Source organism: Vombatus ursinus, unplaced genomic scaffold, assembly GCF_900497805.2.
Source record: "Vombatus ursinus unplaced genomic scaffold, bare-nosed wombat genome assembly UNPS02005454.1, whole genome shotgun sequence".
Lineage (NCBI taxonomy): Eukaryota > Metazoa > Chordata > Mammalia > Diprotodontia > Vombatidae > Vombatus > Vombatus ursinus.
The window spans coordinates 1386-27116 of record NW_020945232.1 but is presented as its reverse complement, the minus strand read 5'-3'; the positions used below and the strand labels follow the sequence as shown (position 1 = coordinate 27116).

The 25731-nt window shown below is 37.6% G+C and overlaps 1 protein-coding gene across 1 annotated transcript; it reads right to left on the bottom strand.

Annotated features, from left to right (window-relative positions):
• Positions 1 to 2254: 2254 nt before the first annotated feature.
• Positions 2255 to 24703, bottom strand: LOC114032492 (cytosolic carboxypeptidase 3-like; the record flags this gene model as incomplete). Its single annotated transcript, XM_027847801.1, has 7 exons — positions 2255 to 2315; positions 6918 to 7042; positions 8588 to 8688; positions 12030 to 12156; positions 15264 to 15426; positions 19281 to 20060; positions 24553 to 24703. Coding segments are annotated over 7 exons (1508 nt in total), but the record flags the coding sequence as incomplete, so codon positions are not given.
• Positions 24704 to 25731: the final 1028 nt, after the last annotated feature.

The window sequence follows — 25731 nt, the reverse complement described above, 5'->3', positions numbered from 1 at the left end:
ATAGATATATACATACATATAAACACATACACACAAATATACATACATACATACATATATGAACACACACTTTCCCTAACAAACTCTACTCCTGATCTTTGTTTTTATGTATGTGTGTATCTCTTATTTCCTATCCCTCCTGATTCCTCTACTTTAATTCTACAGGCTACTTTGCCCTCCTGTCACTTAACCTACCTCCCTTATCTCTCAAGGATCTCTCCCTTATCCTCCCATTCCCATTAACCTAATCCTCTTTAACCTAGTCCCTCACCCTACCCTCTCAAGATCCCTCCCTCATCCTCTCCCCACTCCCTATCCCCTTAGCATTTTATTTCTTACTTTAGAAGACTTTTATGCTTTTCTATATATACATATATTATTCCCTCTTGAACCCATTCCCAATGAAAGTAGGTTTCCAGAACTAACTGTGTTGGTTTTTCCTCTCACCCCTCATTTGTATAAGATAATTACTCTTTTTAACTGTTCTTAAACAGTTTTACTTTTTAAAGTAATTTTTAAAGTCAAATTTCATTCAGAATTATGCTTAGCTTTGCTGGGTATGATATTTTTGACCGGAACCCCAGTTCTTTTGCTCTTGAATGTATTGTGTTGCAATACCTGTGGTCTTTTAGTGTTGCTGCTGCTAGGTCTTGTGTGATTCTAATTGTGGTACTGCTATATTTAAATTGCCTTTTTCTCGATGCTCATATATTTATCCTTGAGATAAGGGTTTCAGAATTTGACTATAATATTCCCATGGGTTTTCCTCATAGGATCTCTTTCAGGTGGTGATCGGTGGATTTTTTCAATTTCTACTTTCCCCTCTTGTTTTAATACTTCAGGACAATTGTCTTTAATTATTTCTTTTATTATTGTATCAAGATTCTTTTTTTTGATTATAGCTTTCAGGTAGTTCTGATTATTCTTATATTTTCTCTTCTTCATCTGTTCTCCAGATCAATTGTTTTTCCTATGAGATATTTCACATTCTCTTCTATTTTTCATTTTTTTTATATTTTGTTTTATTATTTCTTGATCTCTTGTAACTTCTTTTGTCCAATTCTGATTTTCTAGGAGTCACTTTCTTCCTTAAGATTCTGGATCTCCTTTTCTAATTGGTTGACTTTCTTTTCATAATCTTCTTGTTTTTCTTGGATTTTTCTTCTTATTTTTTAAAAATTTTTCCTCAATCTTTCTCATTTGATTTTAAGTCTTTTTTAAGTTCTTCTATGAATTCTTTTTGGGCAGGTGACCATTTGACATTACTCTGTGGGGTAGATGAGGGTTTCTTTGCTTCAGTATCCTCTTCTGAAGAACCCTAATCTTCTCTATTCCCATAGTAACTCTCTATGGTTGAATTCTTTCTCTTTTGCCTGTGCATTTTTTAAAATTTACAGTAGCTTAGTCTTTGTAATCACCTTAATCATGGGATATAGAGGATGGTCCCTTTGGCCTCAGATCCTCCTTCAGTTCTCCCCTCTGGCCTGGAACTGAAACCAAGACCTCCAGCCTCCTCTAAGTGCCCACAGCCAGAGGTGTCCCCACCTCACTGCTTCTGCACTCACTGGGTGTGCGCTGTTTCCTTCTCACCCCCAACCCCCGGGCTGAGTTTCTGCAGCACAGCTAGGTCTGGTGTTCCTTGTCAGCAGAAGTTCTCTCGATCTTCTCCAGCTCTGATGCCCAACTCCCCTCACTGTTCCTGGGGTAAAAGTTCTCCTAGCTGGGGCTGAGGCAGCTTCCCAACCCAGCTAGCCCCAGGGCTTGCCGCTTGTTATTTAAGGGAACCTAGCCTGGAGGTATTTACTCTTCACAGGTACCAAACCTCATCCTGGGATTTTTCTTCAGATCTTCTCCAATTATCTCAAGAGGACCCCTGTTCTACCCCTACTCTCATTTATTTTTACCACTCAATATTCACTCTGAGGCACTATTTCATCTCTTTTGTGGGGGAAAACCTTGAGAGCTTGGATTTTTCTGACCTACTTTGCCATCTTCCCAGAATCCTACCATCATCTTTAAAATAAGGGAGTTAGAATACATGATCTCCAAGGTTTCTCTGAGCTCTACAATTCAATTGTAGTCCCAATATCAATGGGACTAAAAAGTTATGGTATAATATGATAGGAAACAATGAGTGTTGTTGGGTAATTATTATATAGATGAAAACTACTTAATGAATCTGAGAGTTACAACACTGATAACTACCAGAAAATAAAGAAACAAGAAGAGTAGCCAAATAATAAATCAATCCTACCTGGGAAGTTTCTTTGAGAAAAGTTGAAGTTTCACTGGTCTCTGAAATGTCAGATTCATCACTACTAGGAAAAAAGCAAAAGCATTTTGCTTAGATGGCAAGACTTTTTGTTGAGATTTTTCCCTGAGAAATGGCAGCAATAACCTGACAACAAAGTTCTATATATGTACAAAATGGATATTTACAAAGTGACATGATTTTTAGCAAGGCTTTAATTCCAATAATGTTTTCCTTGTTTACCGATGCCTAAGTTTTTTTTTTTAAATAAAGTAACGAAACCATTCATTTCATGTGTCCTTGGTAAAAATAATACAATGAAAATAAAATCATTCACACTAAAGTAGATAGCAGAGCTATCTAGGAGAGTGGGAAAAACCTGGAGGGACTGTCAGAAGATTGGGCTCCACAACTGATTTGGAAAATTATTAGCTATGTGGCCATAGTCAAGGTATCTAACAACTCAGGTTGTTAATTCCCTCATCTGTGGAAATGGAGTAATTCTTGACTAGCTTATTTCACAGAATTCATGGAAGCATGAAATGTGACAGTGTATTTGAAAACACCTTGGAAAATTAAAGCACTATACAAGCATAAGGTATTATTAACATTACTAATATCATCATCATCAGCATCATCATCATCATCATCATCATCATCATCTCCTTGGAGGAGGGAGTAAATACCATGACTGTATTGGGTGCCTGTAGGAAGACTAGGAATCAGTATATTTTGGTTTAGAGAATTCCAGAATTAGAAAGGACCTCAGAGACCATCTCATCCAAACTGTATATGAACAAAATTATCTGTTAAAACCGATTTACAGAGACAAAAGTGTAATAGTCCTTACTTTCTTATGTGGAGGGGATGCTGTGAACACATAGAATTAGATACAGAATACATATGAAATGACTAGTTTGGGGAGGTTGTGCACTAGTAGGGGGGACAGCCAAGAAGAGTTTTATAAAGAAGTTGGCACCTGATCTGAACCCTGAAGGAAACCAGGGATTTTGAGGGGTGGAAGTGAGGGGTGAATACATTACAGGTATAGAGGCCAGCTAGCATAAAGGCATGGAGATAGACGATGGGGTATTGAGTGTGGAACAATCCACATCAAAGTGAATCTAAATCTGGATCACATGATGCAAGAAAAGGAATCAAAACTAGAAAGTTAGAATGGGGTGGGTTGTGAAGAGCTTTCAATTTCAAACAGAGAACTTATATTGAATTCTTGAAGCAACTGGAGCCATTGGAGTTTAGTAAGTAGGGAGAGGACATAATCAAACCTGTGAGTTAGGAAAATCATTTTGGTAGCCGTGAGGAGGGTGGCTTGGTGTGGGGAGATACTTGAGGCAGGGAGACCAAATGGGATTCTACTGCAGTAATCCAGGAGATAAGTGATGAGTGCCTTAATTAGGGTGGTGATTTTGCAGGTGGAAATGAGGAGATGCATGTGATAGGTGTTGTGAAGATAGAAATGACAAGCTGTGGCAACTGATTGGATATGTGCAGTAAGTGAAAAGGAGAAATGAGGATGAAAGGGAGGTTGCTACCCTGGGTGAATGGAATGATGGTGGTGACCTTGACAGTAATAGCAAAGTTTGGAAGATGGGTGTGTTTAGGGAAGGAAAAGTAGGTGGGAGCAGTATTCTAAAAACCCAGAAAAGAGACAATTATTCAGAAGGAGGATATGGTTAGTGACCTCAAATGGAACACAGAACTCAAAGAGAATGAGGGTTAAGGAGAGGCCATTAGATTTGGTGATTAGGAAATCTTTGGTAATATCAGAAAGGGCATTTCAGTTGTTATAAAGCTGTTAGCAGGATTTCTAAAGGGTTAAGAAAAAAGAAAGGAAATTGGGGAAATGAATGTTAATGGCTTTTTCCAGAAGTATGTCTGAGAAAGAGAAGGAAACTATAGGATGCTAGCAGGGATGTAGGATATAGTTTTGTGAGTGTGTGTGTGTGTGTGTGTGTGTGTGTGTGTGTGTGTGTGTGTTTGAGAATGGGGAAGACTTGGTGATGTCTCTAAGGTAGCAGAGAAGTAACCAGTAAACAGAGAGAAAAGGATATAATACTGGGACCAAGGGTGCAAGAAGAGGATTAGGCCTTGGTGAGGAAAATAGTCACCTTTTTATCAGATGGGTTGGGAGATGGAGAGGAGGGGAGAAAAGGGAGTCTTTGGCAGAAAATTTCAGCTGGGGGCAGGGTGAAGTATGAAGGAAGGGCTTGAGCTGAGAGAGTATAAGAAGTCAGTTCTGTTGGAAACTTTAGGAAAGAAAAGAAAGTTTGGAACAGCGAATGTGGAGAGTTACATCAAGTAGGTAGGATGAAAAAGATGGCCTTGCTGCATCAATGGCTCATTTGAGATTAGGTAATATAAATTTGTATTAGTTCCAGTCACCACAGTTGTAAGACTTTCTTTAGTCTTGCTCAGCAGTACCAGTAGAAGTGGCAGAGGTGAATTGATACCTGTAAAGTATTTATCTAGCCTCTACCTGAAGATCACTTATTAGGGAAAGACATTAATTCCCAAGGCATTTCATTCTGCTTCTTGATAGTTCTAATTGTTAAGAAGTTTTTTTTTTTCCTTTTTGGTGAGACAGTCAGGGTTAAGTGACTTGCCCTGGGTCACACAGCTGGTAAGTGTCAAGTGTCTGAGGCCGGATTTGAACTCAGGTCCTCCTGACTCCAGGGCCGGTGCTCTATCCACCGTGCCACCTAGCTGCCCCTGAAGTTTTTCCTATATCAAGACGAAATTGCCTCTTTGTAACATTTCTCTTAATTCTGCACTCTGGGTACAAACAAAACAAGTCTAACTCCTCTTCCATGAGAGAGCCATCCAAATATTTGAAGAAGGCTATCATGTCCTACCCAAAGTCTTCCCTTCCCTTACCAGTTTCTTCAACTACTCACAACAACTCATGTGGCATGGTTCCTAGGCCTTTCACCATCTTTATCACAATCTTCAATTTATCAATTCCTTCTTAAATTGTATAACCTTAACCAAACACAATAGTCTAGATGTGACTAATACATAATACAGTATGACCATCATCTACCATAGTCCTGGACAATTTCCTTGGATGAGACCTGAAATTTTACTGGCATTAGGAACTCCTCATGGGGAAACTCCTCCTACCAATGCAAATCAACAGCTCTGTAACTCATAGTTTTAAAGAGTTTGCTGGGGGCAATGAGAGGTTAAGTGACTTGATTAGAGTCACACAGCCACTATACGTCAGAGGCAAGCCTTAAACCCAGTTTTGAGGCTGGCTCTCTATTCATTATGCCAAACTGCTGCTTCTGGGGCAGGCTAAATACAACCACAAAAAGTCTTAATTAGGCTAGATCAAAATAGTATGGATAACTAAATATTTAACTATTAAAAATTATCTTCCTTGAAATTATGGTCAAGGAGTTTTGAGTTTGGTATTCAATTCATGGTAATTATTTTATGGTAAATTGTAATCTTTTCAGATGAAGTATTGCCTACCCTTTATTACACTTGTGAAGTTGGTTTTCTTGAACCTAAATATTAGACTTTATATTGATCTTTATTAAATATTGTATTATTAAATACGGTACAACATTCTAGCACATCAAGACTTCATCTGAATTGTGGCAAAGTTCTACCAATTACTTTACCATCTGTGTGGTTTTGAGGAAATCACATCATCTGATTCTAGGCCTCAATCTCTTCATTTATAAAATGATGACATGGGATTGGAAATCCTCACTAAGGTCCCTCCAGATATAACGCATTTAATATTTCATGAAGAAGGTGGTACCTGAACTGAGTCTTTCTGGATTGGAAATTTATCTGGAAGTACATGCCAAGTGTAAAGTGATTATTTTTATGAATCGGTACTTGTAATACCATATAGGAGAGATCAGTATGGACAAATGTAAAGGTCTTGATTAGGTTTGGTCAAAAAAAAGAAAAGTATGTATCACTGAAGATTTATGTATTTAATTCATTTTCCCTGAAATTATTATCCAAGAAAGTTCTGAGTTTGTTAGTATATGAATAATTATTATATATTACATTATTATTTTGTAAAGTAAGTTACATCTGTGTTATAGGAAGTTTGTGACTTCACTTCCCAAACCAGGATGAAGTGGGGACTCAGGGATAGTGTAAGGTAGAGAATACACTTACTTGACATCTTTTTTTGTATAAGTACATGTTCCATTGGTAATGTGCACTGGCCACGTGCATTTCTTACATGTGACCCTCAATTTTGTCCCTCATATGAGTCCTTACTTCTCAGTGATATGTGTATTTATTTGTGGGAGAATACACCTGTAAGTTTATGGAGGAAATTTTTTGCTGCTCTATTTACTATGACATTTTGTTAAATGTTTTTGTTTTAACCTAATTGTGTTCCCTGACTATTAAAATTAAAAACATTGGTGGGGCCTTGTGAGTTACAGTTTTATGGGAATGAGACCTATAGCAATGGAATTGTCTTCATTAGGAGTGGAGTGATCCACTGAGGACAAATGGTTCTAGGGCGTATGACCCCTGGTAGTATAGAGAAGTAGCAGCTATGGACACATAGTCACAGATGGGGATTCCATCTGCTTACTATCAATAAGCCCTGTTTTGTCTGTATTCCTTAAAAATCTCAGAATCCACAATTATCTCTATAAGCTCAACTTACCTACAATCTAGATCCAATGCAGTATCTATGAATGAAGCATCTGAATCATAATGCATTTTATCTGAGTTTGTTATGCCTGACTGCTGCATCTCCAATTCTTCTAATTCTTTCATGCATTGATAATACTAGAAAAAATTATAATCTTGGTTAATAGTAGAAGTCACTATTTCACCAGGACTCTCACTATAGCTCTCTCTTTGGTTGTACAAAGTGCTAAGTTTTTATGGATACTCTTTTTTAACATCATAATAATCATAATAATCCCTAAGAATATTACCCCTGCCTGGTCCTAATTAAGCCACCTCTTACAATATAGAAAAAATAATTAAACAAAAACACCAATATAGTAAATTGTATCTGAAGATGTATACCACATTTTAAGTAGTATCCTGCCAATCTGCCCTGAGGAGAGAGATGTTCCATTATCTGTTTTCCAGGACTATTATTAATTTAATTATTCAGAATTTCACTAACATTTAGCTGCCTTTTCATTTATATTGTTGTAATCACTATGTGTACATTGTTATTTTGGTTCTGTTTATTTTGCTCTAAATCAGTTCATACAAATCTCTCCAAGTTTCTCTGAATTCCTCCTACTAGCCTTAGTGCATTTCTTAGTGCATAATAATATTCCATTGCATTTATATACACTATAGCTTTTCTGTAATTCTTCAACTGGTAGATATTCACTTTGCTTCCAGTTCTTTGTTCCTATAAAGAGTGCTGCTTTGAAAATGTGTATATGTATATGTATATATACATATGTGTGCGTGTGTATACGCACCTTTTTTTTTGTTTGTTTTTTTAGTCTTTGGCCTCCTTAGGGTATATGCCCAATAACAAGATCACTGAGCCAGAGGTTATAAACAATCTAGTAACTTTTCTTGCACAATTCCAAACTGATAACCAGAACAGTTAGAGCAATTTACAGCTCTACCAAAACTGCATAATTATCTTCCTACATTCCGTCCAACACTGACTTTCTGTTTTTAAAAAGAATTATATTTGCTAAACTGTAATATATGAGGTAGTATTTCAGAGTTGTATTAATGTGCATTTCTCTTACCATTAGTGACTTGGAACATATTTTTGTATGATCCTTTACATGTACAATACTTTTTGAAAATTGTTAATAATCTTTTATTACTTTGGAAAATGGTTATTGATTACATATTTATGTCAAATATCCATATGTCTTCTTTATCAGACTTTTTATCAGTGATGACTGATGAAAACATTCCCACTTGACAGTTTTTCTTATTCTTTCTTCATTGATGTTCTTCATGCAAGGGCTTTTAAATTTTATATAATAAAAATTGTTTATTTTGTCATTTATGGTGACCTCTATTCTTTGTTTAAGAACTCTGTGCCTAGCCATAATGGCAAAAGGTAATTCCTTCCTTTTTCCTCTAACTTTTTATGTGAACTTCTTCATCCAGGTGGTGTACACGCTTGTACCTCATTGTTGTATATTGTATATACTGATGGCTTAAAACACCAGGGTTCTATTAATAAAAATAATGGAATTGATTAGATTGATATATAGAGATACAAGAAAACTCCCACTAAGTCCTTTTAGATTACTAAATGAAATACACTGCCATAAACAGGGTCATGCTTTATAATAAATAAGCTTTGTTATGATTCATGTTTTCATGGACTTTTCTTACCTTTGTTTGGTCTGGATCACAATAGTCTAAAAGAGAATCACAAAAATGATATCCCATAGACTCCAAGTCTTTTGTGTTGAAATGGGTACCTCGTCTATTACCTAAAAAAATCAAAGAGCTTATACACTCATGAGAATTAAATTTCATAAGCCTATCTAGTAGCTGAAAAAATAGGATAAATAAATTGTATTACCTCCCAGGAACCTTTTCCTTTGGTTTCTTTCCCTGATACAAGGAATAGGTAGGTAGATTTCCAGAGTAGTTGTATAATATCCTATTATTTCTCTTCAATTGACTACATACAATGTTGGAAGGCAGCTGGGAATATATAATCGCTGAACAGGGGTATGTACACATATAGGTGATGCATATTGATAGTGTCTAGGGAAAACCGGTTAATAGATGGGAACAACACAGGCTCGAGGCTCCCCACCCTGATCCAGACTTTAAAGAAAATAAGAAAACGCTAGGGAAAGCATTTTTCTGGTCTAAGACAAGGGTTCTTCTGCTTTTCACAACACACAGTATCCCTAATTGTTGTACACAACCCTAATAGATATTTTTGAGCAAAGACTAAGGAGAACATGCTTCTATGAGAAAAACTGTTCATTATTAACAAACCTAATTTTATATCATTTTATATTTGCAAAGTACTTTATAAGGATATTAAGATAATATATATGTGGATTGTGTATATTTTACTTTGAAAATGTATCTTCTTTTCTTTTGAGCCTCCTAGCTGGGTTGAGACTTGGGTCTTATTCCCTGAAGTTTGAATATTAGATCAAGGGATGGGGTTATGATTTTGATGAGCGGAGCAATAAGTCTTAGGCCTTGACCCAGGAAAAAGAGAAAATTAAGTGAGAGGGCATCAGCTAGCTGGAAGGACCCTTTGTTCTAAAGAGTTCGGTGTCTGAGCTTAAAATCTTGTAATAGGTATGAGAGGTTTGGTCAAGAGACAGGGGTGGGGAACCTGCGGCCTTGAGGCCACATGTAGCCCTCTAGGTCCTCAAGAGGGAGTCTGTTCTGTGAAGTTTGGATTCAGTCAAAGGGCTGCACTTGAGGACCTAGACCACATGTGGCCTCGAGACCACATGTGGCCTCGAGGCCACAGGTTCCTTAGCCTTGGTCAAGACTTTGAAGAAAATAAGAAAACCCTAGGGAAAGCGTTTTTCTGGTCCAAGACAAGGGTTCTTCTGCTTTTCACAAAAAATAAATAGTAGAAGGAAAATGTTTTTGGACTTTAAGCTAAAAGAACGAGGCTACATCTGTTCTTTCCTTAAGCGGGAGATAACTAAGGATATATCAACTAAGCTGCCTGGAGGCAGAGAGATCAACATCACATCAAGAAAAGCAGCATCCGACAAAACAGTTTGGTGGAGACTAGAGCCCAGCCAAGAAGTATCAGGAAGATACTATGAACCAGCCGAAACAGTACAAAGACATTATTGACCCTGGGGAATCAGAGGTGTGAGATAGCGTGGTAACATGCACTGGCCACGTGCACTTCTTACATGTGACCCTCAATTTTGCTCCTTATATGAGTGCTTACTTCTCAGTGATGTGTGTATTTATTTGTGGGAGAATACACCTTTAAGTTTATGGAGGAAATTTTTTTGCTGCTCTATTTACTATGACATTTTGTTAAATGTTTTTGTTTTAACCTAATTGTGTTCTCTGACTATTAAAATTAAAAACATTGGTGGGGCCTGGTGAGTTACGGTTTTAGGGGAATGAGACCTATAGTAGTGGAATTGTCTTCATTAGGAGTGGAGTGATCCACTGAGGACAAATGGTTCTAGGGCGTGTGACCCCTGGTAGTATAGAGAAGTGGCAGCTACAGGTTCTGGAAAGTCACAGATGGGGATCAGCAGAGGTCTACATTTAAGGGAAACTGAATGAGGACTCTATTAAAGCAGAAAGGGCTCCCAGTACTAGATGTCAGGTAGCCATTTGCCACGCATACTTTCTATGTGTTTCTCTCATTATCTGTGTACTTATACTTTAAGTCTGAGGCCCTTCTTCCCTTGCACTCTCCACCAAGTCAAGACTGCAACCACTCCATAACTTAGCAGGTACTTCGGAATAGCTGCTGTGACTAAAGCATTCATCATCCTGTGGTTAAAGCGATTATGTGCTTCTCAAAATTTGAGAGGCTGGGGCTTGGCAACAGAGATGCAGATTCATAAGCGAAGCCTTTCCAATCTGGTAAAATCTTTTTTTAAGCGTAAACTCTGATGACATGGCTTTTGAGGTCCCAGGATCATCTCCACAACAAGAACATGCATCAGAGTAGAATCTGAGTGGCCACTATCACATTCTTGATCATGTGAAATTTATCTTAACATGGACCAAGCTATTTTATGATATGCTAAATAACAGAGATTTCTTTCTCTTTTTTTTTCTTGGCGAGGCAATTGGGGTTAAGGGACCTGCCCAGGGTCACACAGCTAGTGCGTGTTATGTGTCTGAGGCCGGATTTGAACTCAGGACTTTCTGACTCCAGGGTCGGTGTTCTATCCACTGCATCTACTAACTGCCCCTATAACAGAAATTTCTTAACTGATACCATAGAACATAGGACGGGAGAGGCAGTATGGCATTGTAGACAGAAATCTGGTCTTGAAGTCATGAAGACGTGGGCTTAAATCCTGCTTCTCCCACATACTGGCCATGTGATTATAGGTAAGTCACTGAACCCACTGTCCTAGGCATTGGTATATAGATAGTTCCTCAGGTGGAGCTCCATGCACTGATGACATGATAGGTCCAAAAACCAACCAAACAAACAAAACCTCAAAACAAACCCAACAACAAAAACAAAACAAAAAAACTAACAGAACATGGTTTTTCTAGGTTAGAGAAACAAATTCAAATGTTGCCATTTTAGTAAAAGCCAATAAGGTCTCTCTTTTCATGATGCTATTGTCTTATAAACAGCAAGCTCTATTCTGTTGTTTCCTTGAGCTCAAATGCCTATGTAAGATGAGCGATAAAAGTCACAGTGGATAGTTTAAATCCTGCCTTACATACTTACTGTGTGACCCTGGATAAGTCCCTAAACCCTTATTCTCAGTTTCCTCTTCTGTCAAATGAGAATAATATTACTATGTACCTCCCAGAGTTGTTATAAGGGTCAAATTAAATAAAATATGTAAAGTACTTTGCAAAACTAAAAAGGACTAAACAAATGCCGGCTACTGATAGTATTATTAGCTTATTATATTTAAAAGACTAAAAACTGAGAGAAGAATGTGGCAATGAGCAATCATAGAATGTAAATTATAGCAATTGTATTATAGTACATCATATTGATAAGACTGGCTAATTTTTGATACATTTTTAGAAGGAATTATTTCACTGATAGATTAACTTCCACTTTTGTTTTCATATTTTTACAATGTTTTAGTTTATGACCCTTAAGTGAGGAATACCATCTTACCAAGAGTAGAGCCACAGAAAGTAGCCTCCATGGTAAAGCTGTTTTGGATTCCCATCTTCCACATAACTACCCTTCCTGTCCCTTCTTTGCTCTTCTGAACATCAAACTTACAAGCTGAGAATGAAAACTGGAAAAAAGCACATAACATACTAATGATTCTTAGGGATAGTGGGTTAAAAATGCAAAAGAAGTTACATAAAGTGCTAATTCTCACTAGAGCTTCAGGAATAGTTTTAAAGAAAGTTTGTGATCTCGTGAATCTTTGCAATAGCCACATCATAAGTAAATCATATTTAAAACGGGTTTTAATGCTCGTGGTCAATATAGTAAGTGAGCCCAGAGGATAAGTGGCCAAATGCCCATGTGAGAACTGTGAGGTTCTACAATGTAGGTGCCATCCCATGTCCTTGTTTTTGGTTAACATTACATATATGTGTGCATATGTATATGGATGTATATGTGTGTATGCATATATGTATATGTGTATGTGGATATGTATATATATATTCATATTTAGACATATCACATGACAGCCAGTATTCTGTAGTGGACAAACAGCCAGCCTTGAAGCCACAGAGATCTTGGTTCATGTCCTGCCTGACATATACTATCTGTATGACCCAGGGCAAGTCATCTAACCTCTCAATGTTCCAGGAAACTCTCCAAAACTCTCCTAACCTGAGGTCTATTAACTTTTTAAAAAAACTGATGATCATATTCAATATAATTGGTTTCCTTTGTAATTCAATGTATTTTATTTTATGCATTTAAAAACATTTAAAGAAGAGGTCTATAAGTTTCACCAGACTGGGGTCCATGACACAAGGAAGTTTAGGAACTCCTACTCTAAGATTCTAAGTTTCAGAATAGCTGCTAATCTGGATTGGCTAAGGAAATTGTCTAACTAGGAGTTCAGAAGTCTGAACTATATACAATCACTCAGTTTTGCTATGACACCTGTTTCAAAAATGCAAATTTGCTCCAACTTAATATATTAGGAAACATTGCGAGCATAATTTGATTTTCAAGTTTGCTTTTGTCAGATTTCTTCCAAAGATATAGCAAGAGAACTGAGAAAACCACTACTTCACAATTACTCACATGGTATGATCGTTCTGATATTTACTTCTACAAGCAAACTTAAGTTCTTTGTCAAGGTAAAGTGCCATATTTATTGTGTAGCTTCTGGTGCAGTAGGAGCTATGGGCAGAGGAGAAGATCTGGTCCTCCATTCCCTTCTCACCCCCTTCCCCCTTTCTGCCAGAGATATAGGGATCTTAAAGCCAACTTGCTACCTGTGGCCTGCCCAACTTGCTCCCCGAGGATGAGACACTATTTATTGTGGTATTTATGAATTTTTTATTCATTTAACATGTATAAAACTATGTATAAAACTATGCTATCACTTTTGTTAGGTTCCTATCTTTAAAAAACATGTGTCATTTACAAAGTTTTTGAGCACTGTGCCCTTATCCCCATTTCCCTCCATAAGCCCTATAGTTTTTATTGTGCAATTTTGCGTAACTCAGTGCTTTTTGGCAATGTATGTGTCAAATTATAGCAGAACTGACTATGTAGATATTTATGTATCTGTATGTAAGATAAGTCATTCGCATATTCAGCAAAGTAGTTTTCTCAGAATCTCAGTGAAAGATTCACTGGGATTTCCATTTTTTTTTTTTTTTTTTGCATGTGAAGTTAAATACTGGTATTCTTTAGGAATGCTTAATTTTATTTTTACTTCTCAATAAGGTTCTGTTCTAAATTCTCTTATTTTCTCTATTTACACCTTTCTATTGGTGATCTCTTAAGATCCCATGGATTCAATTATCATCTTTATGTAGATGACTCCTAGAAAAATATATTCATTCAGTCCTAGCCTTTCTCCTTAACAACAGTCCCAAATTATCAAATGCCTAATGGACACCTCTAACTGGATGTCCCATGGTTAACTTCAACTCAACATGTTCCAGACAGAACTCTTGGCTCTTTTCCACCCTCCCCCTAATTCTCTCCTCTTTCTACTTTCTGTTTTTCTACTGAGGGCGCTAACACTGTTGTGGTTCCTAGAGTCTTGACAATAACCGCATGATAAATGTGCAATGTTTAAAACATAATTTAATGTTTATAATCAGTTTAGTGAGTCAGCACAGGGAGTAAGTAGGTGCTCATGTATGAGGTGTGAAGCAACCATAGCATCAGGCTTTACTTCTTCCTCCTATATCCTTCCCTCTTCCTACCTATATCCAATATGATACCAAGTCTTAGCCATTAAACCTCCACAGCATTTCTCATATCTGTCCCCTTCTTACACATTCATCCATCAGGCCCTCATCATTCCTCAGTGGGGCTACTGCAACTGCCTTCAAATTAGTCTCCCTACTTCCAGACTCTTCTCTTTCCAATCCATCCTCCACATAGCTGCCAAATTGGTAATCTTAGAAGGATAGCAGTAGGTGTATCACTACCCTGTTCAAAAAGCTTTAGGGACTCTCTATGGCTTTTAGGATAAAATACAAACTTTTCTGTTTTTTAAAGGGAATTTAAACTTTAAATCCCTTTACAATGTATCCAACCTATCTTCCTAGTGTGATTCCACATTGCTTCTCCTCATGTACTCTGTTCCAGCCAAACATGCCTTACCTGATATTCCATCTCCCATCTCCCATCTCTGTGCCTTTGTCCAGGCTGTCTGCCATGCTTAGAATACATTCTCTCCTCACCTTCACCTGTTAAAATCCCCAGCTTTCTTCAAGGTTCATCACCAGCATCACCTCCTACATGAAGCCTCTTCTGATTCTCATGGTTGTTACCTTCCTCCCCCCCTCCCCCCAATTACTTCATATGCATTTTATATTAACTATGTATGTGTTGTCTCCTCAGGGAGGCTGTAAATCCCATGAAGGCAGGGATTGTTTCGTTTTAATCTCTGTATCTTCAGAATAGGTGCTTAATAAATAGTTAAATGTTGAATGAATAAAAGGATTCAAAACTTCTTAAGTTTGGAGGAAATGATGATTGGTTGATTGGTTTATTCTCCCATTTTAATTTATTATTCTTAAAACCTTGGCTATATAATGGATCTTCCTAAATCTTCTCTATGAGTCTTGAATAAATATTGAGCTTTATAAAGTGTTTAATATATTTTAAAAATATTTTATTGAATATGGTTATCCATTCCATTGGCCAATATGGGTTACATTCAGAACAGTACAGAAAACCTGACATACTTACTTTGTTTGGACAATTCTTGCTCAGCATAAATGGAAATATTCGTTGCTCTAAGCACAACTCTTTATTTTCATCACTATCCTCACAGCCATACATGAAGATATTCCCTCTCCTACTGTGGCCATGAAGGTCACAATATAGGAGAATTTCCCGATCTTCCATTAATCTACAAAGAAGAAAAAGGAAAAGTGGTAGCCAAAGCACTGCCTCTTCAGCTTTCTTCTATGTGTTGAATCAGGGGCACTTGATTTTCAAAAAAAAGTCTACAAAAAAGGAACTCAAAGCTTTCTGGTTTTTCTGTCTGTAACAGCTCCCTATTTCAAGCCATCCTACGTATTGCTAATAAAATATTTTCATCATGCTACTTCCTGTGTCACAAAACCTTTAGAGTCACCTAAAGCATAAAATCCAAACTCTTTCATAGGGCATTCAAAGCCTTTTCCTCATTTTGGTTCTAATCAAATTTTCCAACTTCACCATTTTCCAACAGGACCTTTCTCTCATTACTCTTGTCCACTGCTTTCCACAAACTAATCTTGCTTATTCCAACCTCACAGCCTGTGCTCATGCTATGATCTTCATCTGGAATTACTTCTCCTCTCTTCTCTATCAATTTGAATATTATTCCTATCTTTCCAGATCCAGTTTTCTTATTTTCTTCATAAATCTTTCCTGATCACTTTAGTCCAGGGATTTCTCCCTCCTCTGATCTTATTAATTTCTATGCCACTCATTTGATATTTGGTCACATATTACCTTGTATCAGGAGTGAATATGGACACTGTCTTGATTTTTGAGGAACTCAGGACAAATAGAGAAATATAATCTACAAACTACAAACCAGTGAACCTGGCTTCAAACACCAGCAAAATTTTATAGTATATTATTAAAGGGACAGTTTGGGAGGATTTGTGGATCATGTGGCTCATAGATTTAGAAATAGAAAGAACCACAGAGATCATCTAGTCCAGGTCCTTTATTTAATAGCGGAGGAAACTAAGGGCCAGATAAGTTAAATACTTGCATAAAGTTAGCTGAATATAGTAATCAGCAATACTAGAATATGAACTCTGGCTCCAAACTCAGCCCACTTTCCTTTATAACAGTGGTGATCACTGTTATAGCATCATTAAGAAGGGGTCATGCCAGTGTTGAATGGCATAGACATAATATACTTGGATTATGGCAAAGTATTTGAAAACAAAGTTTCATTCTATCCTTGTGGGAAAGATCTGTGCTAGGTGGGTTCAGAACTGGTTGAATGAATGGCTCCAAAAGTAGTCAATAAATGATCAATGTCAACTATGATCAATGTCAACCCCAGCAATGTGCCTAAGGGTCTTTCCTTGGTCTCTATGGTTTTTAACATTTTTATCAGTGATTTGGACGAAGGCATAAATGATAAATTTATCAGACTTGCTGGGAAGAATAAAAGTATGGATCCAAAAATTATTTTGACAGTCTAGAATGCTGGGCCAACTCTAATAAAATGGAACTTGACAGAAATAAATACTCAGTTCTACATTAGGGTTTACAAAATGAATAACTATAAGATGGGGAAGAGTTCATGTGAAAAGATCTATAGATTTTAGTGGGCTGCATACTTAATATGAATCAATGGCATGGTCTAGCAGCCAAAAAAGCTAATGCAATCCCAGGCTAGATCAATAGACACAGTAACCAAAATGAGGGAGGTGATGGTCCCAGTGTAACTAAGTGTGTTTGGACTGCATCTATAGTATTGTTTTCAGTTCAGTTCCAGGGACATCGTTTTAGGAGACATTGACAAAGCTGGAGTTTGTCCAGAGTAGGATAACCAAGATGGAGAAGGGGACAAACTAGGAGTGTCATACTAGGATTAATAGCAGGAACTAGGCAGGCTTACTCTGAAGAAAAGAAGAGCTATCATGTGAAAGAGAGATTAATCTTCCTTTTCTTGGCCCCAGAAAAGTAGAATTAGGAGAAGCTGGTAGAAGTTGCACAGAGGTGGATTTTAAGTTCTACATAAAGGAAAAACTTCCCTATCAATTAGAGCTGTCTGAAAATGCAATAGATTGCCTTGAGATGGAAGGGCTTCCCCATCAGTGGAGCCTAGATAAACCCTATCAGGCATATGGTTAGATCATTTTTTTTGAAAGCAACTTTTAAGGTAAAGATCAAAGAATGAGGGAATCATAGATCTAGAACTACAATAGGTCTTAGAGATTATCCCAGCCCCCAACTGACGAGGATCACATCATTAAAAACTCCTTAACATTACATTTAAATCCCAAACTGGAAACTGTCTCCTGCTATGGTGTTTCCATGTAGGAGATGGAAATGGAGCCAATAAGTGTGAGTTAACAGGGACAGGGCTTAGACTTTGATAGTTAATAATAGTGCTAAACTACTAGTGATCTAAAAAGACCAAACTCTTATGACATGAGAAATAGCTTTTGATTAGTGTGAAGTATACTTATATGTTTTAAGACATTAATTTTATTAATACTGCCTGAATAAGCATCACACTAACTTTTAACTTGAATATTGATATAAATCTATAAGACAAAGCTTCTGAAATCTTACTATTTTCATTTCTTATGTTGTACTTAAAAGTCCCTTCCTCCACTCAATTCTACATTTGCTGGAGAGGTAATGTTTCTTCTGAAGTAAAGCAGCATTGCTTCAGTTCAGTATTTTATAACAATCTTAATCATTTGGAAGTAAGTTTTAAGTTTTCTTATAAAAATGCTTACCAAGTCTTCCCCCCCAACCCCAAATACTGTATTCTTGCATATTATCCTCCTTGCACATCAATTATTATCGATGCTTATTCCCAATTTGCATGCCTATAGAAATGTTTGAAAGATAAAATTTGCATGTGAAGACTATTGAAAAATTATCCTTGCTATTTCAATATTATTTCCTATCTTGACCTTCTCACACAGCAAACTAAGATACACCAAGAAACTTTAAATAGCTAGCATAAGATTAAAACATTTTTTCTCTGTCCTCTTCATTTATCATGTTCAAAACTGGGAATCACAGGTTTTTCTAGAAAAGTACCAGATGTATAAACTTTTTTGAAGGCAGGGACTACAATGGGATCACAGCACCCAATAATCACTCCTCCAAAATAAAGAAAAACCATGGCTATACTTTGTGTAATTCAAGTATGCCCTAGCCTCTTCTGAGAACTTTTGACTTTCACCTCTGAATTCATGAAATCCAACAGGTTCCCCAGAGATGTGGAGCCTAAATTCTTCTATCATTTCAAACTTAAACTTCTTCCTGTTAGTTCTCCAGAAACAGCAAATCATCTTTCTTTCAGTTCTATTCTTTTTGTTTGTTTGTTTGTTTGTTTTTGGCTAGGCAATGGGGTTAAATGACTTGCCCAGGATCACACAGCTAGTTAAGTGTTATGTGTCTGAGGCCAGATTTGAACTCAGGTCCTCCTGAATCAAGGGCCGGTACTCTATCCATTGCGCCACCTAGCTGCCCCCTTTCCATTCTATTCTTTGAATTTCCAGGACTATTAAACATGAAAAAGAGAGATCCTTTTCACACTTTATTGGCTGATGGCTCTAAAGAACCTTCCCATCATTCACTTCCCTGAAACAGGATTTTTGTAATTTGCAGTAAGGGTTCCACTTACAAATAGGCCAAGGCTGTGGGTGCATGGCTTCTGTCTATTTAGGAAGTATTTATTTAGGATTTCTTTTATTGATTTGGGGAATAACAGAAATGAAAATGGATACTGTTCTTACAGCATGAAATTATTTCTCATAAATAAGGGATTTAAGTTCCTTAGAGTAAATATTATGGCCAGGGAGATTTTAGGAAGTAATGTAGTCAATGACAAAGAGAATGGTACTGATTAAAAAAAACAAAAACAAAAACAAAAACAAACTTGACTAGCACGAATAGCAATCATGAATGAACCTTCTCAAGAAATCTAACAATCGATCAAGTGGAATTAAAGGGACAAATACTCGTATGGAAGGCTACTAGAATTGCTAAGTAAACTGAGGCTTATTTTACCTACGGATCATATTCCTGGTGTACCAAACAGAAGGATAAGAGTCCTTTTGGCCAGATGTGTAGCAACGGTTCAAATCCTGTCCAGCTAAGGAACATCGATAATTTCCCACAATCACACCGTCTGGATTCAGCATAGGTATCACTTTGAAGATAAATGTGTCCCGGAGCAGCTGAGCATCACTTGAATCTCCTAGGATGTAATCCAGGAAGCCTTTCATGATCCAAGAACTATTGGTTTCTCCTGGATGTACCCTGGCGGTCAAAATCACCACCTTACGCTTTCTTGATTCAGTATTCTTCAAAGGAGTAGTAGTTGTTAAAACATATACCATGTTCCTAGCAAGTGTGTGGCAGAGCACACGGATTTTACAATACTGTGACCTGATTGGGTCATTAGTGATACCTAAAAGGTAGTCTTGCAGGCTGGCATATGTATATGGGTAGCAGTGAGCAAAGTAACATGTATCTTTGTCATATGGAAATTGGAAAGTCCACGTAAGAGAAAAGAACTGACGCCCCTCTTGCCCTATGTTGTTCCTAAAATGCTTGATTTGGTCTCCTGTTCTCTGCCAGCCAATATTGTTTGTCTTGGCCTCTTTTTCAGAGCAGAAGAGAGGGCGCGTGCCTTGATTGTACAGACTATCTGGCTTAGTGAAGTTGACAATGGTGAAATGATAGGGTATCCCTGCTTGAGTGTTGGTCACTTGAAAGTAATACCACTGGGTGTGTCTACTTGTGAAGAGGTCAGGGCGCAGAGTCAACTGATATTCATAATCAGCGCTAATATAAGGAAGGGAAAAAAAAACAAGTTATAAGCAGCATTTGGCATGAGCAAATAAGCAAGAGAGCTTAACTTCTACCTATAAACCTCTAGACTTTTGTAGTGTGGGCTCAGTTGTATAAACTATAACTTGGCCAGTGCGCTCTAATATGTACCTAACAAAAGATGAGAGCTACAAAAGTCCTATGGGCAAATTTGTAGGAACCATTTATTCTGTATAGCAGTGGTATCAAACTTAAATAGAAACAGATCATCCTTGCAAGCATATATTGAGAAAACCACAAATTAACATTATCTGTATTGTATTATATTTTTACTTATTGTGTTAAACATTTTCTAATTACATTTTTTAATTTTGTTTTGTTTTTCAGTGAGGCCATTGGGGTTAAGTGACTTGCCCAGAGCCACACATGCAGTGAGTTTTTATGTGTCTGACGCTGGATTTGAACTCAGGTCCTACTGACTCCAGAGCTGGTGCTCTATCCACTGCGTCTAATTACATTTTAATTTTGTTTGGTACACACTCAGGCTGGTGACTGCTGAGAGCTTTTCTGCTGCACAGTTTTTAACGTTATCTTTGCATTTCCTTGTATCTGAATAGTGCTTAGATGGAACACAGGTGAAAGCTGGGGATTTGACCAAATATCTAATGTTTCATCTTAACCAAGTTTCCCAGGCAAGTTAAATGATTAAACTAAAAAAAGTTTTGGGACTAAAGGAAGTATCACTCTGATTGTGCCTATCCCATGAATTGTTTTCTTTAGATTTCTGTCTAGCTTTCATTAGTTTATATTTGTGGAACCTTAAAAAAAAAGCTCTTAGAAATTTAAAAAAACAACAATTCATGATTTCATGCCTTATATCTAGTAATATTCCTCCTTGAGGAAAGGGATCACTTTTTAAAATTCATGTAATTTTGTAGCTTCTAACTAGACAGTAAATATTTTGAGAAAAGATACACTGGCCTGGCACCTAGTAGGTGCCCAGATGAAGATAATTAAAACTGTTTTTTAAAAATCTAGTTCATATCTTTGGTTTATTATCAAAAGAAATTTCTGATATTAATTGATAAGCAAAATTATTAAAAAGCTTAGACCCACGGGGTGTGTGTGTGTGTGTGTGTGTGTGTGAATAGGGGTTAACTGGAACACTAGCACATATATTTACAGGAAGATACTGCATTATAAGGGCAAAACAGCCATTTTAAGGAAACTTTTTCTTTTAGTAATTCACAGGCAATATTATTTAGTTATATTAGTTTCTTCTTCACAGAGTACCTTGGTATTCTGAGAGTAAAATTATTTGGTATATGGAATTTTTCAAACTTTTTCCTCAATGATTAATAAACTTACTCCTGGTCATACCCTCTCTATCCCAGCAATTCTGAACAACACTGAATTTGGCATCATTCAAACATTCCCCATCTCTATTCCCTGTTTCCTTATTCTTTCCCCTCAACCTATTTCCCACCCTAGTGTTCTAAAGTTACCTGCCCCTTCCATTGTGTTCCTTGAAATGCCTGGTCCATAAGCAACAAGCTTAAATCTTTCCCTTTCCCATTCCTATTCTACTGGTTCTCCCTGAGATCTGGTTCCCTTTTCATGACAAAGCCTCCCTCCCTACTCTTTCCAGCAAGGTTTGGACTTTCACTTATTCCCCCAAACTCACTGGCCGACCTGAGGGAGTTGAAACACTCCCTGCTTCCCACTTCCACTTCCCTCTATCACCATCCCTCCGTAACTTCTCCACCTTTGAGGTTGACTCACTCCATCTCTACCACCCAACCCAAATCTGGTAGCTGTTGTCTACTAATTTCCAGATCACTCTCCTTCTTTCCTCATTGAGTTCAGTGCCTGATTCAGTCTTTTTTTTCTTCCCTCAACTCCTGCCCTCACACTAGAGGACTTCAAAATACATACTGATACTCCTTCAAGCATCCTAACTTCATATGACCTACTTCTTCACCCCAGCTCAGCCATATACAACGATACTCATACCTTTTATCTTTCCATCACCCATAAATGCTCCACTTTCACATTCTAGGACTCTGAAATTCCCTTATCTGATGACAATCTGTTGTTTTTCTGCCTGTCTCTACTTTGCATCATGAACCCTGCTCTTCACCTACACCATGACCTCCAACCCCTTGACACCTCAGTTCTCTACCAGGTCACCACCCTTGCACTGGCCACACTTTTATTCTTTCCCCACCTTGACTCCTTGGTGAACCAGTTCAAATCTATACAGTCCTCTGCCCCCTAACACTGAGATCTTGCCCTGCCAATCCTTAGCCTGGGATCACTCCCACCTTTCACTGCCTTCACTCCTACGGATGTGCTACTGAAGAAAGTTAAACTGTGCTAATGAGGTCTCTTACAAATTTACATTACATAATAAGCTGAACTGGGTCCTCACCAAGGCAATCCTTTTACATCTCCCTAATTAAATCACAACCCCACACACCACGATAGCTCTTCCAAACTTTTGATTCCTCTTTAAACTTTCATGCCTCTCCTTACCTTGACCCGCTCAGGTGAGAATAATCTCATATTTTGTTGAAAAAAATTTAGATCATTTGCCCAAAGCTGCTCCTCCCCTTTTCTTCATCTCACATCTTCAGATGCCTTCTGCTATTATCTCCTCCTTTACCCCTTTCTCATATGAAGATGTGACCCTTCTCTTTGCCAAGGCAAATCCCTTTATGTGAAAAAGTGATCCCATTCAATCTGATCTCCAGAGAACTGTCCCTCTCTCATCCCTAATCTCTCATTAACCTTCATTCTCTTTTTTGTCTAATGGTGCTTCCCAACTGCCTACAGACATGCCATCTTCCCCATCATCAAAGAACCCTCACTGGTTATTATCCTATATCTCGCCTCCCTTTCATGGCTAAACTCCTTGAAAAAGCTGTTTATAATAGGTGTCTCCACTTTCCTTCTGCTCTCTTCTTAAGTCTATAATTTGGCTTCCAATCTCATCATCCAACCAAAACTACTGTCTCCAAAGTTACTAATGATGTAACTCTCAAATCTAATGGCTTTTTTTTTCAATCTTCCTCCTTCCTGATCTCTCTGCAGCCTTTAATGCTGTCAATCATCCTCTTTCTCCTGGATACCCTCTTGTCTCTAGGTTTTTATGACACTACTCTCTCCTGGTTCTCCTACTACTTATCTGATCACTCCTCAATCTACTCTGCTGGATCTTCATCCAGATCATACCTACTAACCATGGATGTCCCAGGGGGCTCTATCTTAGACCCTCTTTTCTTCTTTATCTATACTATTTCACTTAGTGATTTTATTAGCTCTCATGGGTTCATTATCTCTATGCTGATGCCTCACCTCTGCTGACTTTCAGTCGTGTCTCCAACTGTCTATTGGATATCTCAAAATGAAAGTCCTGTAGGTATCTTAAACTCAACATGTCTAAAACTGAACTTATCCTCTTTCTCTCCAAACCCTTCTTCTTTCCTAACTTCCTTATTACTCTTAAGAATACCACCATCCAACCAGTCACCTTGAAACTTAGGTGTCATCTTCAATGCCTGATTGTTTCTCACCACCCTACCCCCCCCCCACCTCCCACATCCAATTTCTTGCCAAGGCTTGCCAATTTTACCTTTATTACACCTCTCCTACATGCTTCCTTCTGTCCTTTGACACTACCACTACCCTGGTGTAGACCTTGGATCTCCTCTTATATGCATTATTTTCAGAGGTTACTAGTTGGTCTCTGTGCTACAAGTCTCTCTCCACTCCAGTCCACCCTCTCTTCAGCTGTCAAAGTGATCTTCCCAAAGAGCAGGTCTGACCATGTCACCATCACTACCACCTTCTCAATAAATGCCAGGAACTCCCTATCACGTCCAGGATCAAATGTTAAAAAAATCCTGTTTGGTATTCAAAGCACTTCATAACCTCCTCCTCAAGCTTTCCAGTTTTCTTATACTTTATACATGTATTCTAGGATCCAGTGATGCTGGCCTCCTTGCTGCTCCTGAAACAGGACATCCCACCTCTAGTTCTGGGTACTTCCCTGGCTGAATCTCATGCGTAGAATGTTCGCCCTTCTCATCACCACCTCCTGGCTTCCCTAGCTTCTTTCGAGATCCAGCTAAAATCCCACTTTCTATGGGAAGCCATTCCTAGTCCCTCCTAATTATGCCTTGTCTCTGTTGATCACTTCCAATTTATCCTGAATATAGGTTGTTTGTACGTAGTTGTTTGTATATTGTCTCCCATTAGATTGTGAGCTCCCTGAAAGCAGAGACTTTTACCTTTCTCTATATCTTCAGGGCATAATCCAGTGCCTGGCACAAAGCAGGTGCTTAATAAATGTTTATTGACCAACTGAATCAAAATGCTCTTTGGGAAATTTGATTTTAACATGTGCAGACCATTGCATTAGTCACTGAAGACCCTACTGTTCAAAGAAGTACCCAAAGCTAGCTGATGTCCTAGCTCCTCAAATCAAAGGAATTTTAAAACCTACACTTTGACCACCTTTTGCAGATTACCACTCTCAAACCTGGCTTCAAATATCAAAGTGTTGTCATAGTCCTCCACAGGTAGAATTTCTAAATGCTTCTGAAGAGATCTGACACCTCCTATTCGAGAATACATGAAACAGCAGTCTTTGTAAGCTGGTAAGGGAAGCAAAACAAATGGATGTCAGGGTCTGTCTGTTATGGCACAAATTACTATGAATATAGTTTGAGACTTGGGGTAAAAATTGTATACTCCCATTTTAAATCTATGTAATTTACATTGTTATAGTAGGATCAAGAATGCCCAAGAGTAAACCACTGTAAGGATTCCACATTTCATCTTCTGAAAACAAAATTTTTGCAGAATTTTCTATCATAGAATAGACAATGATTGTTGTCCCATTTCCATTAAATAGCTGTTTATTCTCTTTTATGTTTAAGCAAATGTACTCTCAGGCTAGAAGCTAACTAACACTTAAAGTTAGAAACTAAAAGGTGCCTTTAAAATGGATCTCCTAAGATGATTACATCCATTCTTCATCCTTAAGACAATCCTGCCTAGAATCTTCTAATTGGAAAGCATACGAGAGGTCAGCTAGCCCAACCTCCACCTGATGCTTGAATGATTTCTATAAGGTTCCCAAGTGCTTAATAAATCTAGTGCCTAGCACCTACAGTAAAGGAAACTCATGATGTAGTTCATTCCATATTTGAACCACCCTGATTGTTAAGTTCTTCCTTAGATAGAGCCAAAAATCTGTTTGCCTATAACTTTTACCTACTGGTACTAGTTTTTACCTTTTGGAACCACAATGAGTAAAACATATATCTAACATGACAAATATTGGAAGTCCTTCAAATATATGAAGACAAAATTACATCCCTCTCCCTTGACCAATTTTTATTTTTTACAAGCTAAATATCTTCAATTCTTTCGACTATTCCTCAAATGACTTATTTTTGAGTCTAATCATTGTTATTCTCCTTTGGATATACTCTTACTCATCAATGTCTATTTCTTTCTAAAAATACTCCAGATGTGGTTGGCCCACTTCAGAGAAAAGTAGCATCTCCCTAATTGCAGAAATTATACTTTCTCTAATGAAACTCAAGTTCAAATTAGCAATTTTGTCAGCTGTTATCACACTGTTGACTTATTCTAAACTTGCACTCAATTAGACCCT